Here is a 17,989-nt window from a genome sequence, read left to right on the forward strand (position 1 = left end):
TTTCTCGTTGTTTTGGTGCAAACTTGCTGGCGGGCAGCAAGTCCTGGCGAGGGTCAGGAAGGGAAACAGGAAAAGCAGCTTTTAAAAATAGCAAGCCCTTGAAATAGTCCCAGCGTTCGGCCTCTTTTGTCTGAACTGCTCCGGCGTGGGCCCCGGTGGGCCGGGCTCAGCGGCCGGGGGTCTGCTGCTTCTGCAGACAGTGCCACACCAAAAATGGGTGAAGGGAAGGAAGCCCCCTGGGTGCTCTGGGCATCTGGGGTCCTCGGAGCCCCTGCCAGGCTCAGGGCTGGGCGGCATTTCAGAGCCCCTTGCCCACGAGGGCTGGCGTGGCTACAGCTTGGATCAGAACGCGGATCTCCAAAACGCCGTGAGCGTTTTAAGGGCTGCGTGGTGGGCACAGCCGGATGGTTTGCGAGGGCAGGATCCCTTGAATATGTTTTAACACGACCCAGCACGGGAGCGGCGTGGGAACATGGTGTGGGAATGGAGAATTGTCTCTGGTGCGGCACATGGAGGAGGATGTGGGGTGGCAATGGGTGGGCAGGTGTGCGAGCTGACGGCACGAGCGGCGTGGGCACGTTTTGGGGGGCTTTAAGCAGGAGGAGCCTGGGGAAAGGAGAGCAGCCTTGTCTCCACACGTGCTGTGCCAGCTTTGGTGGCTGCGTCCTTCTGAAGCAGGGAGCTGGGCAACCCCCCCAACGAGCAAATAAGCTTTTCTTTTAAGGGAGGCATGGCCAAGGGAGGGATTTTTAACAACATTTTATCTTTTCATGGTAGACTAAAGAAGCAAATGAGCTGTAAAAAATGACAGTTGTGTTTCAGCAGTTACTCACTGTCTTATTATTTCAGCTGTGAGCCTTGTTACCTTCTGGGGGGCTTGCAGTGGTCCCCCTCAGCCAGAGAGATTCAGGGGCCGCATCACAGTGGGGCCACCATGGGGCCGGTGTGAGCCCTGGGCCAGCTTTTCTGTGTTGCTTAAATGAGCTCGGCTTTAATTTGTCTGGGCCTCACCTGTGACAGTCTCTCTGGGGGGATAATTGCTGGTGGGAAACACCTGGGCTCCCGCACGGGTGGACTTGGTGGAGAGATGCTTGTGTTGCTCCAGGCTTGGAGCTGCAGGTCTGTGGATCCAGACCTGGCAAACGGCATCTCCCTTTCTTCATGGTGGTTCTTCCAAAGCTTGTGGATTTTTGCTGTCTTTGCTGTGCCCTGGAGGGCAGTAGCCCAGGACCTGCCTCTCGCACAGCATCCTGCTCTCCTGAAAGGCAGAAACCTGAACCTCGCAGCGGCGTTAGCAGAATTGCTTCCTCTTCCTGCCAGGGACCAGCCAAAGTGCGTCCCTGCTGCGTTGCAGCCAGGCACCGCTGCATCCCAGGTACCTGTGCTTGTTGAGTAAGTGTGCTGGGCTGCCGATTGCAGTCCCTGCGCTCAGCTGATGTCCTGTGGGCTGACCCCAGAGCAAAGCTGTGCTGCCAGGGCTGTATCCTGCCTCTGCGTCTGGAGTCTGGGTGGCCGCCCTGGACACTGGGATGGTTTTGTGAACAGGAGACTGATGCGAAACTGTCCCCTGCTTGAAACTGAAAGCCTGGTGGTTATTGGTTTGACTTGCTTTAGCTGGCGTTTGTGTGTGTATATATTCATTATGCAAATAACGGGCTGTGGCTGCCCTGCTTTCAGCTCTGGGCCCGCCTTGTGCTTTGCTGGAGGAAGGGCTGGTTTTAGCATAACATTGATGATTTCAGTTCAAAGCCCCGTGTAAGCTGGGGGTGACTCGTGGAGAAGTGACGCCTGGCGTTCTTGACCTTAGGAGTCACCTACCTCGATGGCACGAGGCAGCTGGGTCGGCGGCACGGTTGGGGTGCAAGGGGTGGAAAGGGGACGCCAGTAGCTCCCTGGTGTCAGACTCGTCGGCCTGCACTGACTTCCTTCTCCAGCCAGGGATTTGGGTTACCCAGCTCAGCCTCCTCGCTGATCCCGCGACGTGTCCCGCTCCCGAGCGGCACGTGGCTCAGACCCCACGTGCCATCTCCTGGCCGGCGGTGCCGGCTGCGAGGTGTGGCCCTGCTCCGCGCGCTGCCAGCCGGACACGGCCCTGCCTTCTGCTCCTCATCAGGGTCACCGTCTGTCGGGTGCTCTTTGGGGTGATCCTGCGCCCCACGTAATTTGATGTGTTTTCGGTTGTAGGCAGGATTGCGGAGCGGGGACTTCCAGGCGTGGAGTTGTCTGGCCTCTGATTCAGAGCGGGGCTGTGATATTCGGGGCAGGCTGGCGAACGAGTTTGGCAGCCTTCTGGTCTGCAGCTGCTCCCTGTCGCATCCAGAGAGGGTTTAGGGATCTTTTCCGCAGATGGGTTTGGATCTCTGACTCCTTCTCTCCCCTGTGCCGTGGTATCCCAAGCTGTGAAGGCAGGGGACTGCTGACCACCGTGCTGAGGGACGATCAGACTGGCTCTGAGCCACGCGACCGTGGGGGTCCTGCCAGCCCGCGGAGGGGCAGCTTGTGTGTGGTGGGACCCCGCTGTCCTCGGAGAGCTGCTTCTGTGTGGAGCTGATGCTTGTTGTAAGTTCTTATTTTTCTGTGAGGCAAGATAGTTAACACTGCTTAGCCAGTAAGGTTCAAAATACCCTTCCCTTCCCCCCTCGTTGGCTTTGTTTCACCTAAGAAAATAGTTCTTTTGCCTAAGAAAAGAGTTGTGTTTTGAGCTACCAGAATAGCTCCCCATGTCAGCCTGGTAGAGTTCGAGGGGGAGCTGGGCTCTTCCCATCTCGGCTGTCTCCTTTTTGATAGGAGTTACTGACTCAAGGCCATGACTCTCCCCTTCATCGGAGGCACAGAACTGGGGGGATCTTAGGATCTCCGGGAACAACAACAAACCCTTCCGGCGCAGAGACCTTCCCATTAACACCAAACAAGGAGAAACACTGGTGTAATCGGTCCTGTGCAGGGACTCCTGCGAGGAGGAGCCTCCCTTTTGTGGGAAGCCATTAGTTGAAGAGCGTCTCTGAGAGCATGGAAGCGATGAACGGTTCGTAAATGACTTCATTCCTGTTTCAGAGCTGTGAGCTTTCAAAAAAAGAGGCAGAGGATCTGTAATGAGCTTTGGTTTTAAAAGGAGGAGGTGGTTGGCCAAGACAGTGGTAAGGTGTTTAAAAGGCAAGAAAGGCCAGAAACTTTTTAGTGTGGGGCTGGGAAGGAAGTAATTGAAAGATACACTTAAAAACACCAGTGGGATATATTTAAAACCCATCTGTGAGCCCAGAGAAATCGGATGCTGTGGGTTCCTTCGTTCCCTGTCAGAAACCCTGATAAAAATGTTTAAATGTTCATGGCAGAGCAGGACTTGAGCACAAAATAAAAGCAATAATCCAGGTGGAGCACCAGGCAGGTCCTCGGTGGCATTAGCACACGGGAGCACTCCCTTTCCCATAGTCAGTGGCGAGAGGAGCCGGTGGTGATGCTGCAGAGGTGGGAGCGACCTCTTTGTGCCAGGATCTCTGGGCTCCGCTCAGCCCAGCGGAGGTTCACCTTCCTGTCGGCGTGTGCTTGTGCATCCTTGTCCAGGAGAGAAGCTCCTCGCAGCAGCGTTGTGGTTTTAGCCCTGGTCTTTTTCTCTGGGGGGGTGTGGTGGGGATACGTGCCTTGCAGGAGGTGCTTGCTAGGGGTGCAGCCAGGCTGGCTCCTCCAGGCTGCTTCTCAGCCATCCCCTGGCACGGGAGAAAGCAATACTGAGCCTGAAGATGGATCCACCATCACCCCCAGCCTCCAGGCTCTGCTCAGCTCGCTGACCCAAAGCCACTCTGGGGACAGAGCCGGCATTCTTCCCTCCGTGCTGGGTAGAGGAGGATTTCCCTCAAGTCGCCTCTTTTCTTCTTGGGAATCTTTTCCCAGCGTAGTCAACCTGCTTCTCTCTGCTTTACTGTAAATATTTGTATCCTGCTAAACGGTGATTAGAACAGTCATTTGAAAAACAAATGTCCTTGTGTCACACCGTTCTCAGCAGAGATCCTGTGCTAAAGAGCCAGATGGCAGTGCTGGAAGAGGAGCGGAGCGTTCGGTATCTCCCCCCGCTGCAGTATTTTAAAGCCTGGTGCTTTTCCTTCTGGTCCTCTCACCAACGGCTTGCCTCTGCTGAGGTCATGGCCGAGGGCCTGCCTCGCCTGGAGAGCCTATGGTGAAAACTGGTTTTAGAAAGTGGAATGAACTTGGTGAAATCTCCCAGAAAACGAGTCTGCTTCCCCAGAGCCGGTGCTGGGAGGTGTTTAGCAGCACGGACCGGTGGCCTGCTGGGCAGAGCGAGGTCTGGGGGGGCACATGCAGGCAGGAAAGGCTCGTTTTGCTGTTTGGGATCTAGGTCATCAACCCTGTGGTAGGGACAGTCTCTTCCCCCCAAATGCATGTTTTTCCTCCCAAAGTGGACTAGAACATCTGGTTAAAACCCCCAGATGTTTATGGGGAGATTAAGAAGCAAAATTCCACTTGTGCTCTTCAAGACCTTATCCCTGTGTATTTGAGCCTTGCAAAGATGATCTTCCCGTGGCTAACGGAGTCCCCTCCGCTGCCTGGCTGGTGCAGCCTGTGCCGTAGCATCCTTGGTGTCCCGCAGTGGCTGCTCTGCTCTCACAGGAACATCCCTGGCTAGAAGGTGGCTCTGCTCTTTGTGTCCGTGGTTTTCCATTTCGTGGCGTGGATGCCTTCCTCCGAGGTCGCCCTTTTCTTGTCTCCCACTGGCTTGTTCCAGTGTCAAATCCCTTGTGCTTTTGCAGGCAAGAAGTACTACTCTTGCCCCACAGAGCTGCCCGTTCCGTCTTTTAGTGGAGATTTAAGACTTCGGCTTTTAGCGGAGATTTAAGCGCCAGCGAGCGCTCGCCCTGTGAACTTCTTACCCCGCGGTGCCGCGGCAGGACCTGTGGGTCCGCAGCTGGGGCACAGCAGAGGCGATGCCGGTAGAAAGTCACCCGCTTGCATTTTTAATGTCAGTGTCATTCTGGAGCAGCAGATTCCTTGGTGGCCCACAGACCCTGCGCTGCACCCAGTGGAGATCCCCTTGGGGTGACCTACGGTGAGAGTTAAAAATAAAGCTAGACTAAGCCTCCTTACTAAGCTTTCTCTCAGAAAAACCGCCAGCATCTCTACAACCCTGCTAAGCCCAAGTATAGCTGAATTGGGCATATAAGGGGGGTTTACCAGGTACAAAAACGAGACCGAACCACAGGTGAGAGCAGTCCGGAGGCTGTCTCTCAACCCCGTTTGGCCTCCACGCTGCTTTGTCACCAGGTACTCACGTTGGAGGAGGGTGACGGCTGGTTGGGAGACTTGCAGCTGCACAAGGAAGTGGGTGGTTTTTGCTTCAGACACAAGCGGAGTGGAGCTTGGTCCCTGCTGCTCACCTCCAGGGAAGGAGGCTGGTGGGACCTGCTGCTTCCCTGAGGCCAGATGCTGCCCTGGAGGTGATGGGCACTGTCACGGTTTCCTAGCTGAAACTGGGACAGGCACCAGCTCCGCTCGTTTCCTCCACCACCTCCAGTCTGGGAAGGGGAGAATGCCACAGGCTGGCGTTCTCTGCCACCGCAGCATGTCTGGCCCTCCGTGTACACGGTGCGGTCTCCAAAATGGAGATCGCCGTGGAGGCTGAGAGGAACACTTCCAAGGATGCAGCCCTTCCCCTGAGCAGCGCCAGCGTGGAAGGAATGCTTTTCTGGCCTGTGACACGGTGCCCTCTCCCAGGGATTCTGCAGCCATCAGCAAAAGCCTCTCTGCAACCAGCTGGAGCTGGAGCGTTACACCGAGGTGAGATGGAGCCTCAGCGCTGAACTGGCTGCTCTGGTTTGTGTAGGGATGGGGGTGAGCGTGATGTGGCCTCCACGGCTTGAGGCTCATACAGGGACGTGTCTGAGGAGAGAGGCTGTTCCTGCAGGAGGAAGGCCAGCCTGTGTTCATCCCTGATTAGACGAGAGGTGGAAGCTGGCTTCGTTAGTGCTGCTGCCTGTTTGGCCGGCGCCAAGACGGCAAGAACCCACCCATCCATCCCACTCCTCACAAATAAGTGGACAGGACCGAGGAAATGATTCAGTCTTCTATATCACAGCGGTGTGTTTGCAGCATGGAGGGCTCCAGCAGCAGGGACTGAACCGCTCCCCTCCGCAGGGACCGGTAGGACAAGGGGATGGATGCTGTGACCCAGAGATGTGACAGCTGAAGGTGTCTGTAAGGTGCCGCCAGCCGGGAGGATGCTCTGGCTAATCTGTTGAGACAAACGCTGCAGGTTTTTTTTTGCCTGTTGGTGGTTTGGCAGGTTTCAGAGCTGTGACTTGTTTCTGGCATAAATGGTGGCGAGATCGAGGGCTTCCAGCAGTGGGTTGTGGGGGTGCCGGCCATGCAGGCTAAATTTCCCCACTGGCACTGGTGGGTTTGAAACCGAACTTCCCGGGAGGGAATCCCTGCCTTTTGTAAAAAGCAGATTTATCCACGCTGTGTGTCGTCCTTGTCTACTCTCGTGGCAAGGGACCGCCGGTGGATTCTGCCGGGGCCTCTCCCTCCCATCGCCGGGACAGCCGGGCGGGCGGCGGGTCTCCTCGGAAGCCGTAAGCTGCGGCCATTCCCCGGGCGCGTGGGCTGTGCTGTCTGAGGAGAGGAGCAGCGTGGTGCCCTGCTGCCCTGCCACCCTGCAGCGGCGAGGCAGGGCGAGGGCAGGGTGACGGCAGACGGGCGGTGGGTGCTCCAGCAGCCTTGGCTTCATCTGCGGCAGCTGAGAGGCAGCGCCGGGAGCTGGGGATAGAGGCGACCGCAAGGGCCGGCTCGCCACGGGGCTGCAGGGTGTTTGCGTTCACCCTTCACAGCCTTCGAGATAAACGTTTCTCTTCTTTTTTTGTTTGCTTTTGCCCAGCGATGTTAGGAGCAACCATCTGTCCTCCACGCTAAGAGCAGAAAGTCTGAGGATGGTGTACCCCAACACCGTCTCTGAGACCCCCGTCCCCTCCCAGCAGGTCGGCTCCCCTGGACAGACGTGCGCCCAGCTGCTCCGCAGCACCCCTGTCCTCCTGCCTCCTTTGCCTGGTTATCCTTATAAATCAGTCTTTCCTGCTGTCTAAGCCACATCCCCTGGCTGCAGCTTAATCCTGGGATTTCTTACCCAGCCTGCAGTGACAGGAGGAACATTATTCCCTTTGTCTCTGCCACAGCCATGTTTTGAAACCTGTTGCCATGTCTCTCCTCAGCCTCCCCTGTTTCTTCATCCTTTGCTCCACAGCCCTTGTGTCTGAGGTCTCTTATTTGAGCCGGCTTTTACCTTCCAGACGCCTTCCTCGTGAGCCGCGGCCTTGCGGGGTAGCCTTGGGACGGCCTTGCTGCTGCGCCGGGGAAGGACGGTTCCTGCGTCATGCTGGGTGTCCCCCACGGCGCGTTCCCCATGTGAGGCATTTGCTCTTTCTGCAGTTCTCTGATCCCGACTTGAGTCTGCCCGCCGATCCTCCGCAAAGGAGCTGTTGCCCTCCCTCAGCTTGTACATAGTGGGGAGTTGCTCCGGCCTCGGAGCGGTGCTCCTCGCCAGGCTGCATCCCACGGGCTCAGACGTCTCTCCCAGGGTGCTGGGATCCTTCTGAACTTTCTGCTGTCCTGGCTGGGAGTCAAAAAAGGATGTGCAGACAAACGCAGCAAAAAAGGCTGAGAATTGTTGCGATTTGCCCGAGGGGCTCAAGGCTGGGGTTCAAAGGGAAGGCTGTGTGGGGATTTTGTGCTTGGAGTAGGGCTCAGGAGGAGCAAGTTCCCATCCGTGTCTCTGCTGGCTTTGTCTGTGTGCCTGAGTCACGATGCTAATGCTCCTCTCCTTGTTCTGTTGCAGATTCTGCCACATTCCCCACCATGGGTGACATGAAAACTCCAGATTTTGATGACCTTCTGGCAGCTTTCGATATTCCTGACATCGACACGAACGAGGCCATCCATTCCGGCCACGAGGAAGCTGACGCTCACATCAAGCAAGTCCCCGGGGAGCCAGGACCCCCTGACCACGTCCTCCCACACACAGACATCACTGCTGTCAGCGTGATTGTGAAGAACACCGTCTGCCCCGAGCAGCTTGATGCCCTGGATGGGCGCGGTAAAGATGGGCACGTCATTGGGCCCCGCTTGCTGCAGAATGGTTTTGGGGCCGCTGAGATGCCCAGGTCCCCCACCTCCAGGTCTGTGGAAGCTGTGGCATCCTCCAACGGGGAGTGTTGGGTGAAGGAAAAAGGCCCCAAACCCCTGGATATCTTTTCCCATTTTAGCCCTGATCCCAACGAAGACAACGCTGCCAACCTGATTGACAGACCCCGGGAGTGTAAACCGAAGGAGAAGTCCCTCGCTGTGCCCTCCCTCTCCCCATCCCCCACCCCGTCACTGGACTGCAAAGAGCCCATGGGAGAGAGCACGGAGAACCTGCCCCCGGCTTTCCCGCAGTCCTTTGAAACAAGCCAGGCAGGGGGTGCAAATGGGTCCCCTCCTGCCATCCCCTGCATCAAAAAAGAGGAGTCTGACTCGGAGGAGGTGGGCCACGAAGCCAGCCCGAAGGGCCTGGCTGCAGCCTTGGGTGACAGTCCCTTGGAGCACCTGAAATCGGTCACCGTTCGCTACTCCACGGATGATTCTCCCATCGCGTCCTGGCCCGGTTCTGACCCAAACCTTGACAGCAGCGCCAGCAACCTTCCTGAAGTGAAACACTCGCCTGCCAGCCCCCGGGAGCCGTTCTTCAAGGCCTCCTCACCGGTGGTACAAAGCCCCAGGCTCCCCACTTCTCCAAAGCAGCTGGACAACATCACCCTCAAGGAAGAGCAAGAAATGCTGGAGAAGTCGATGGGAAGTCCACAGAGTATGTCCAGTGCTGAAGAAGAGGAGGAGGAAGAAGAAAACAACAATGATTCCCCTTCTTCCAATTCCTCACGGCCCCTGAAAGTGCGGATTAAAACCATCAAAACATCTTGTGGCAGCATCACCCGGACAGTGACCAGGGTCTCCTCGGATTCAGAGCCAGGCTCCACCAAGGGCTCGGCCGAGCAGAGCTCCCAGGAGACTTCTCTCGAGGGTGTCAGCTTCTCAGCGCTGGCAGAGAAAGAGGAAGGGATCGCGCTGGAGGTGCCCAAGGAGAAAATGGAGCTCTCCAGCCCCTTGAAAAACATTGAGGGGCCGAAAATTGTCAGTGTTCAGCTTGGCAATGGCACCAAGCTCAAAGGCACTGTCCTGCCCGTCTCCACCATCCAGAACGCCAGCAGCGCCATGCTGATCGCGGCCAGTGTGGCTCAGCAAAAATCCGTGGTGCTGCCGGCCAAGACGGGTAAAGCCGTGGCCAAGAACATCATCAACCTGGTGCCACAGACCCTGCCCAAAGCCGACACCAGGACCAATGTCAGCACCGTGACGCAGACCACAACCATCACCACCACGGCCAACCAGAAAGTCAACGGCACCACGGTTGTGATGGTGCAGCCGCAGAAGCCTTCCCCTACCATCGCGGGCACCGTCATTTCCAGGAGCCAGTCCAGCCTCGTGGAAGCCTTTAACAAGATCCTCAACAGTAAAAACCTCTTGCCGACGTACAAACCCAACCTGAATCCTCCGGCCGACGCGAGCCTCACCCTGCCTCCCTTCGGATACCGCTGCCTGGAGTGCGGGGACTCCTTCGCCCTGGAGAAGAGCTTGGCTCGCCACTACGACCGGCGAAGCATGCGCATCGAGGTAACCTGCAACCACTGCACCAAACGCCTCGTCTTCTTTAACAAGTGCAGTTTGCTCCTCCACGCGCGGGAGCACAAGGACAAAGGGCTGGTGATGCAGTGTTCCCATTTGGTCATGAGGCCGATCGCTTTGGATCAAATGATCGGACAGCCGGACATCACCCCCCTGGTCTCGGTGACCTCCTTCCCCGCTAGCAAAGTGACTGGCGTGGCTCAGGACACCTTGGCCACGGCCAACGGGGCTCAGGACCTCCCCATCCTGCCTCTGAGCAACAGCTCGGAGCAGACCAACTACAGCTGCTTCAGGTGCCTGGAGTGCAAAGAACAATGCAAGGACAAAGCTGGGCTGGCCGCGCATTTCCAGCAGGCGGTGACCACGGGGACGACCAGCAGCACGGTACGTAGGTGGGAGCTGGGTGCTGGAGCCACAGCAAACCGTCTCTGGGGATGCGGGGCAGAAGTGGAGGACGCCAGGTGTGATCTGGGCACTCGTGCCTGTGCACGCCCGACTCCTCCTGATGTAAAACTCGTGCAGGAAGGAGAACGTTGTGAGCCGGGGTTTGGCTGGTGCCCGTGAGGCGCCGGGCGGAGGGAAGGGAGGCTGTTGTCGGCGGGTGATAAAGCTGCCCCGTGGGTGAAGGAGCCAGGGCGCGGCGGGGAGGGACGAGCGGGTCCCCAGGCACCGGTGCCCTGCCTGCCAGCACCCGCTGTGGGACGCAGCCGTCCCCGTGGAACCATGTTAGAGCTCTGGGCGCTGCTTCCTCTTTTGACGGCTTGAAGCACAAATGGAGTCTGGAGGAACCGGCGGAGGGGGGGTGTGTGTGTGTTGGGTTCCCCCCACCCTGCCTGGAGAGCCAGCCTTGAGGTCCCTGACGCTCCCTGCTGCTGCCAACACGTCCTGGTTCGTTAGGGCAGGCAGCATCCAGCTAACACGGGATTAATGCTGCCGAGGGATGACCTCTCAAAGGCAAGACGGGGGGCAGGTCCACAGAGGAGCCCTGTCCTGCCGGTGCCATGCCTTCACCTTTCCCTTCCTCCAGAGACGTTCAGCCCCCTCGGCTTCCTTTTCATAGAAGGAATTTGCTGTTTCCTGGTAACTCTGTTTACTTCGAAGCTGCTGCTGTAGCCAGGACGCTGTTGAAGCGCGGTGCTGCGGCCCCGCTGCTGCAGAGGAGGGCTGCTTTCTGTCTGAAGGTCACCAGGAGCCCAGAAGTTCACATGCCTGCACGGATTGTTCTGAGGAGCTTTCTTTTAACGGGGGGAGGATTTCGTACTCTCATCCCCCCTCCTAGCCCTCCCGTGGATGGAGGGGCTGGGACGCAGCAGAGGGGGTATGTGCAGTGGGGCTGCAGCAGGAGCAGTGACAGGGCACAAAGGGAAGGAGATCAGGGACAGGAGAGCTGGGGGAAATTGTCCTTATCTCCCTGCTTGCACCTGCTGCCTGTGAATGCAGCAGAATAGTATTTCTAGCTCGGAGAGAGCCCGTCTGCGGGGAGCACTTGAGCGGGGAAATTCCAGTGTGAAGTTGCTGGCAGGGCAAAACCTGTTACCAGCCCTCACCTAGCCAGCAGCCGGGCTCAGCCCTAAACCAACACCTCCGACAAATGGCTTTGTCTTCCTTTTAAAAAAATATAAATAAGAGGCCCAGAGGCTTTCCTTGGCGCAGCGAGGGATGGGGCTGGCTGAGGCTGTAAGCCTCTGTAATCCTCTTCCTCACCTGCCACCTTTGATCACCGCTCCCTTCCCGACATGCCCCTGTGTCCCTGCTCCATCTCCCGAGCTGCCTTCAGCTGCTGTTCCCGGTCCGATTTCTCTTCCCCTCTCGTCGCCCTGCTGCCGGAATCACCCTTGGGTCTGTCTCAGCAGCACTTTGGGCCCCACTCTGGGCACCGGCAGCGAGGGGAGCCCGACTGCAGCTTGCTGTGCGTGGCATCTGCCTGGGGGCTGCTCCTCTCCTTCCTCGCCCCACCTCTGCCCTGGTTGTCACATCTGTCAGGGCAGCTCCTGTTGGAAGCCCTGTCCTGTTTCCTCAAGGCCTTGGTGGCTTCTTCCCCTCCAGACCCCCATGTCCGTTTCCTGGCCTGGAGTTGGAATTAGTTTCAAAACGGTTTTGGCAGCTGCTGTGAATACGCCCCCGCTCCCTCCGGTAAAACTCCCTCACCAAGCGGCTGGTCCCCGGCTAACCCTTGGCACACGCTGCATCTGGGACCCATCTGTGATGAAAAGCCTGGAAAAGGCATCTTGTCTGCTTGTGAAACGCCCTCAACAATTACCCGGCAAGCTGGCGCGAGCAGATTATCTCCTGAAACGTGCCCTGCAGAGTCCCGGCGCTTCTCCCGGCGGCACGTGGCTTGGGGCTGCTTCGGGTGCTGGGGGCTGTTAGCCACGTCCGTCTGCAGAAAAGGCTTAAAAGCCCTTTGGTACAGGTGGGTACGTGCCAGGCTGAACCTCTCGATGCTCTCCTCCCCCCCAGGTTTGTACGACGTGTCCCATGATCATGTCCAATCGCTGCAGCTTTAACGCCCATCAGCGGATGCACAAAAACCGGCCGCCCCACGTCTGCCCCGAGTGCGGAGGGAACTTCCTCCTGGCGAACTTCGAGAGCCACCTGAAGGAGGCCTGCCTGCACTTCTCCCGCAGAGTGGGGTACAGGTAGGGCCGAGCTCGGCAGAGGGACACGGGGGGATGTGCCAGACCAGCGGGGAGAGCCCCGTGTCTGCGGCGGGTTTCTGTTTTGCAGGTGGGGCAGGAATTCACGTTCCTTCTCCCCACCAGTGCTGGGCGCGGGGCTGAGGGTCAGCGTCGCGCTGCGCCCTTTCTCTGGCTCTCACCCCTTTAGCCCCAGGGGAATTTTCCTCCTCCTGGGACCTACTGGCCACCATGTCACCTCATTCCTGGCTGGCAGCATCAGACCCCCGCAGTCTCTCCCTGCTCCTTCTGATGAGCTCCCTGGGCCCTGGATCCACCGGTGCTGGGCGGGACTGGTTGCTCCTTACTGGAGCATTCCCAGTGCCCAGATCTGGTTTGGATCCTGCTGTCCTTGGGGCAGGTCAGATGGGGAGCAGGTGTGCACCCTTGTGCTCCGGTTTCTCTTTGCCGTTAGCGTGCCAGTCGCCACGGGGGGGCTTGAGCTCCCCTACCCCTCACCTCCTGCTCTCCTCTGCTCTCCAGGTGTCCCAGCTGCGCTGTGGTCTTCGGTGGGGTCAACTCCATCAAGTCCCACATCCAGACCTCCCACTGCGAGGTGTTCCACAAGTGCCCCATCTGCCCCATGGCGTTCAAGTCGGCCCCCAGCGCCCACGCGCACGTCTACACGCAGCACCCTGGCTTCAGCAATCAGCAGTCCAAGTAAGTGCTCCAAGAGCCGACGTCCCGACAGATTTTGCCAGAAGAAATCACTCCCAGCAGGTGACAGGATGAGAGGAGGCGGCCTCATGTTGCGCCAGGGGGGGTTTAGATTGGATATTAGGAAAAATTTCTTCACTAAAAGGGTTGTCAAGCGCTGGAACAGGCTCCCTGGGGGAGCGGGGGAGCCACTGGAGGTATTTATGAGACGTGTAGATGTGGCCCTCGGGACGCGGCCTGTGGTGGGCTGGGCGGTGCTGGGCTTCGTGGTTTGACTCGATGATCTTAAAGGTCTTTTCCAACCTAAACAATTCTGTGATTCCAAGAACTGGGAGCATCCTCAGTGGGTGGGACGCTGCGGGAAGAGCTCAGCACCAGCACGGGGAGCTGCCTCCACCTGCTTTTTACTTTCCCATCCTGTGTGTGGGTCTGACCGTGCCCAGGGCTGCTCTCAACCCCCTTGCCAAAACGGTTCCTCCAGGGTCCTCCTGACCCCAGCTCGAGCTGTGCCGACAGCGGTGCCTTTTTCCTCCGGCAGAATGATTTACAAGTGTGCAATGTGCGACACGGTCTTCACCCACAAGCCCCTGCTCTCCTCCCACTTCGACCAGCATCTGCTCAACCAGCGGGTCAGTGTCTTCAAGTGTCCGGACTGCCCGCTGCTCTTCGCCCAGAAGCGCACCATGCTGGAGCACCTCAAGGTAACGCTGTGCCCGCGCCCAGCGCTCTCTGCGGAGCCCCTCGATGTTAATTATTGATGTAAATATTTGAGCCGCCCTCCTTCACCGGGGGCATCATCGCTGATGCAGCAGGGCCCTGAGATCTGGCTCCCTTGTCACCCAGAGCCTGAGGAGATGAGCCTGGCTGCAGGCTGCGGCCTGGGGGTGCGCAGGCTTTTCTTCTGGGCTGCCGAGGGAAGAATCCCGACCCCAGACAGCTGCCAACACCCTGGTCTTTGCTTTCCAGAACACTCATCAGCCCCAGAAGCCAAAGGAAGACCTGGCAAAGAAGGCAGCCATCCTGCTCACGCCGAAGCAGGAGCCTGTCGAAACGCCCGTGTCCAAGATCTCGGAGGAGTCGTCGTCCTCCACGGAGGAGGACGAGCCCCCCAGCTCCCCCGAGCTGCGCAAGACCAAGCGAAGCCGCTTCCAGCGCAAGACGGTCAACAAGTCCAAGGGCAGCGGGTGGACGTGCGGCGTCTGCCACTCCTGGTTCCCGGAGCGCGATGAGTATGTCTCCCACATGAAGAAGGACCACGGCAAGGTGAGCAGAAAGCTGGGGTCTCCAGCGCGGCTCGGCCAAGTCCTCGGGAAGGGGGGCAGGGAACGTGTGTGGCACGGAGCAGCGGGGCAGGACACCCTGGTTCCTTGCTGGGCCGGGAGCGTGTTCTGCTGCAGCTGGGACGTGGATTCTCCCCCCGGCACAAACTCAGTCAGGGTTGAGGTTTGGGGGGCAGGGACGTTACCTGGGTGAGCAGCAAAGACCAGGTACTCGTCACCCAAACGCGCCGCCGTGGCGTGGGCGAGGAGGGAGAACCTGAGGCAGCGCCGAGTTCCCCACGTCCAGCTTCTCGCCTGCAGCGGGGGGAGCCCTGCGCTCCCCTCGGCTCCCCGTGCCGTCCCCACCTGCCTCTTTGTTCCTTGCAGTCGGTGAAGAAGTTCCCGTGCCACCTGTGCGAGCGGTCGTTCTGCTCCGCTCCCAGCCTCCGGAGACACGTGCGAGTGAATCACGAAGGGATCAAGCGCGTCTATCCCTGCCGGTACCCGCAGCACCTGCCCCCACTCGGGCTGAGGAGGGGGGTCTGGTTTAAGGGGGGCAGCTCTGCTTCCCCCGGGCTAAGCCCTGGTCGGGAGGGTAAAGCTACAGACAGCTGATACGGTGGGCACCCAGCACGTGTCTGGGAAGCAGGAGGGCGAGGAGGGACCGGGAGGGACCGCGGGGTTTTATACCCTCCAGAGGGACGTGGATGATCACGTTTGTGGGCGGGGTCGGGGGTCGGGGTGCTGGGGGCAGCTTTCCCAGGGGGCCGGGGCTCGGTCCTGCACAGTCGTGCTAGAGCATCTTCTCGCTGCGGAGCATCGCTTCATTGCCTGCTCGGGCCCTGCAGGTACTGCACCGAGGGCAAAAGGACCTTCAGCAGCCGGCTCATCCTGGAGAAACACATCCAGGTGCGACACGGGATCAAAGTGACCGACCAGATGAAGAGCCAGGAGGTCGTTATCGCCCGGATAGGGACCGGCACCACGCAGGTACGCGCTCGCTGTTGTCCTGGGGTGCTGGCAAAGGGCTGGGGCCTTGCGGAGGTTTGGGGCAGGGTCGAAGGCATCGCCGTGAGCCCTGATCCTGGCTTGCTCCTGCCTCCACACGTCCCGCGGGGCCTGGGCCCAGCAGCTCCCTCCCAGCGTGGGGCCCAGCGCCTGCCGGATGGGTGCGGGCGCCGTCTGGGCACAGCTCGCTTAGCTCCCGCCCTCCCTGCCAGCGTGGCAGCGGCTGCGCTTGGCCGGCTCAGCCCCGCGCCGTGCGCCGGGAGAGAAGGGAAAAGCTCCCGGTGCGCTGGGCACCTGCCGAGGAGCGTCCAGGGCCGCTGCGGGAGCCCCGTGGCGCTGGGAATTCCCCGAGCGGGCTGGGCTGTGCCCGGAGCTGCTGGAATTGGGCACCCAGTAACGCTCACCCGGAACGTTCCCGCAGGTGTCCGGGCGGAAGCGGAAACTTTCCTCGGACGAGGGTGACTCGTGCAGCGAGGAGCCCGACAGCACCACCCCTCCCTCCAAAAACCCCAAGGGCGACCGCAAGGCCCCCTTCCGCTGCCGCAAGTGCGGTTACCTCGCCAGCAGCTCAGCCGACTTCCAGGAGCACATCCCCCAGCACCGGACTGACGAGAGCTCCCACCAGTGCCGGGAGTGCGGGCTCTGCTTCACCTCCCAGGTCTCCCTCAACCGCCACCGCTTCATCACCCACAAGAAGAAGAAGGGAGCGAGCGAGATGGAGGAGCCGGGGCCCCGGAGCCCGCTGGAAGGAGGCGCCCAGCACGTGGCCGACGGCAAGCTCTCCTGCAAGGTGTGCGGCCGCTGCTTTGACAGCCAGCTCAACCTCAAGACACACTTCCGCACGCACGGCATGGCCTTCATCCGCGCCAGGCAGAACGCCAGCCCCGAGAACTAGCGCCCCGGCAGCGGGTACATACCCAGCGGCTGCCAGCGCCCGCCTGGGCCCCCCTCCTCCTCCTGGGCAGCCTTTCGGCAGCGGCGCGGGGAAGAGACCGTAACGGGGTTTGCACGGTCCGGCCGGACCCGCGTGCCTGGCTCAGCGGGGGCTCAGCACCCCCGGGCTGCCGGGGCGGGCAGGATGGCGGCTGCCTTGTGCAGGAGGCGAAGGGCAGAGGCCGGACGCGCTGCCTGGTGCGCGGGGAGGCCGGTTTGTTCGCTGCTCTGTCCTCACCCGGGGACGTGACTCTCCCCGTGGCTGCTTGTGCCTGCGGGGAGGGACAGTGGCCTTCCTCCCGCGGGGATGAGGAGGGGAGAGGGACGCCCCGCACCCCGCGGCCAGCCTGGGCAAGCCCGAGCTGTCGTCTTCACACCCTGGGCCTCGCTGCCGCTCTGCCCGTGCGGGATGGGAAGGCAGCTGGTGGCGCTGGGCAGGACCTGGGGACCAGGGGCCACTTCTCCATCACAGGAAAGAGATGGCTGTGATGGCAGAAATGTCACAGCAAAATCCACCCCTTTTTTTTTTTTTTTCCTTTTTTTTTTTTTTTTTTTTTTCCTCTCCCTTTCCCTTTTCAATGTTGTTTATTTTGTGTTTTGCTGGGAACTGGGGGGAGAAGCCGAGTCCAGGCTTGTCACAGAGACCCCCCCGGCCCCTCTCTGGCTCCGCTCACCTGCCAGATGTGCCAGGTCCTTCACCATCACTTGCACTAACGGCGGACGCTGGTCACTTCGTGCCCCAGGACGGCCGCACTCAGGCCCCGGCTGGCGGCTTCCCCGGGGAGGAGGAGATTTTAATTTGGCAGAGGAAAAACCAGAAGCCAAAACCAGGCCCCTGGGTGAGCTCAGCATGTGCCCGCCAGCACCGTCACCCCACGGGCACCACGAAGCTGCACCGTGTTGGCTGGCGCTGCAGCGAGGGGGGCCCGTCCCCCCAGGATCTGTGCCGGCCGCTCTCCGGGCGAAGGGGCCGTGAGGAGGGAAAGCCGCTGCTGGATCCCGTTACAGACTGAAACGCTGACGGTGAGTCTTGGGGGGGCTTTTCCCAGGGGCACTGGTGTCACCCACAGCCGCCCCCCACCCGTTCCCACCCAGCTCCGGGGGCCGAGGGCTCTGCTGCTGCCTGGGCTCGGCTTCACCAGCTGCTCCTCTTCCTCGGCCACCCCTTGGCGGGCACAACGTGGAGCCCAGCACGGCTCAGCACCGCGGGGCCCGACCGAGCTCCCCCTCGGCCACTGTGAACCACATCCCTGCACACACGCGTGTGAGCGCTTGGCCCCAGCACAGCAGGGTCTCACCTGCTCGGGGTTGTCACCGTGTCCCACTGTTACCTTCAAAAAAAAAAAAACAAAAAACAAAAACAAACAAAAAAAAAAGACAAAAAAAAAACCAGCCAGAAAAGAAACTTCTAGTTGTTCTGTTTGTTTAGCGCCTGTGCTTGGGGTAGGGTATTTGTGTGAGTAATTATTTCAGTAACTTAACTTTGGGCTCCTCCTTATTTCCTTGTGAATAACCTCTAACACGCTGTGTAAAGTTGTATCATACACTAAAAGTGACAAAAAAAAAAAAACAAACAAAAAACAAACTACTGTTGTGATTTTGGGTTTTGTTTTGGGGTTGGTTGGTTGGGGTTCCCCCCCCCCCCCCCCCCGTTACTTTTTTGGGGTGGGGAAAGCTGGTTTGCTGGGGTTGGGGTTGGGTTCTTCCCCCCCCCCCCCCCCTCCTTTTTTTAAGTGC

At 59.4% G+C, this 17,989-nt stretch overlaps 1 protein-coding gene across 6 annotated transcripts in view; it reads left to right on the forward strand.

The window, feature by feature from the left end:
- The window catches only part of ZNF687 (zinc finger protein 687), a 29,420-nt gene extending 11,583 nt beyond the window's left edge, over window positions 1-17,837 (forward strand). For 4 of the 6 annotated variants that reach the window (XM_055791904.1, XM_055791905.1, XM_027796569.2 and 1 more), the window contains 8 exons: window positions 7,838-10,104; window positions 12,181-12,359; window positions 12,879-13,055; window positions 13,591-13,753; window positions 14,019-14,315; window positions 14,699-14,811; window positions 15,160-15,301; window positions 15,741-17,837. In XM_055791904.1, the coding sequence (XP_055647879.1) occupies window positions 7,858-10,104; window positions 12,181-12,359; window positions 12,879-13,055; window positions 13,591-13,753; window positions 14,019-14,315; window positions 14,699-14,811; window positions 15,160-15,301; window positions 15,741-16,214 (3,792 nt within the window). In that variant the 5' untranslated portion in view covers window positions 7,838-7,857 and the 3' untranslated portion in view covers window positions 16,215-17,837. Of the gene's footprint in view, window positions 1-20; window positions 368-429; window positions 7,408-7,837; window positions 10,105-12,180; window positions 12,360-12,878; window positions 13,056-13,590; window positions 13,754-14,018; window positions 14,316-14,698; window positions 14,812-15,159; window positions 15,302-15,740 lie in introns of those variants that run through there. The other 2 variants (XM_027796568.2, XM_005244291.4) reach the window with 2 other exon arrangements.
- Window positions 17,838-17,989: the final 152 nt, after the last annotated feature.

This window comes from Falco peregrinus, chromosome 19 (genome assembly GCF_023634155.1).
Source record: "Falco peregrinus isolate bFalPer1 chromosome 19, bFalPer1.pri, whole genome shotgun sequence".
In the NCBI taxonomy this organism is placed as follows: Eukaryota; Metazoa; Chordata; class Aves; order Falconiformes; family Falconidae; genus Falco; species Falco peregrinus.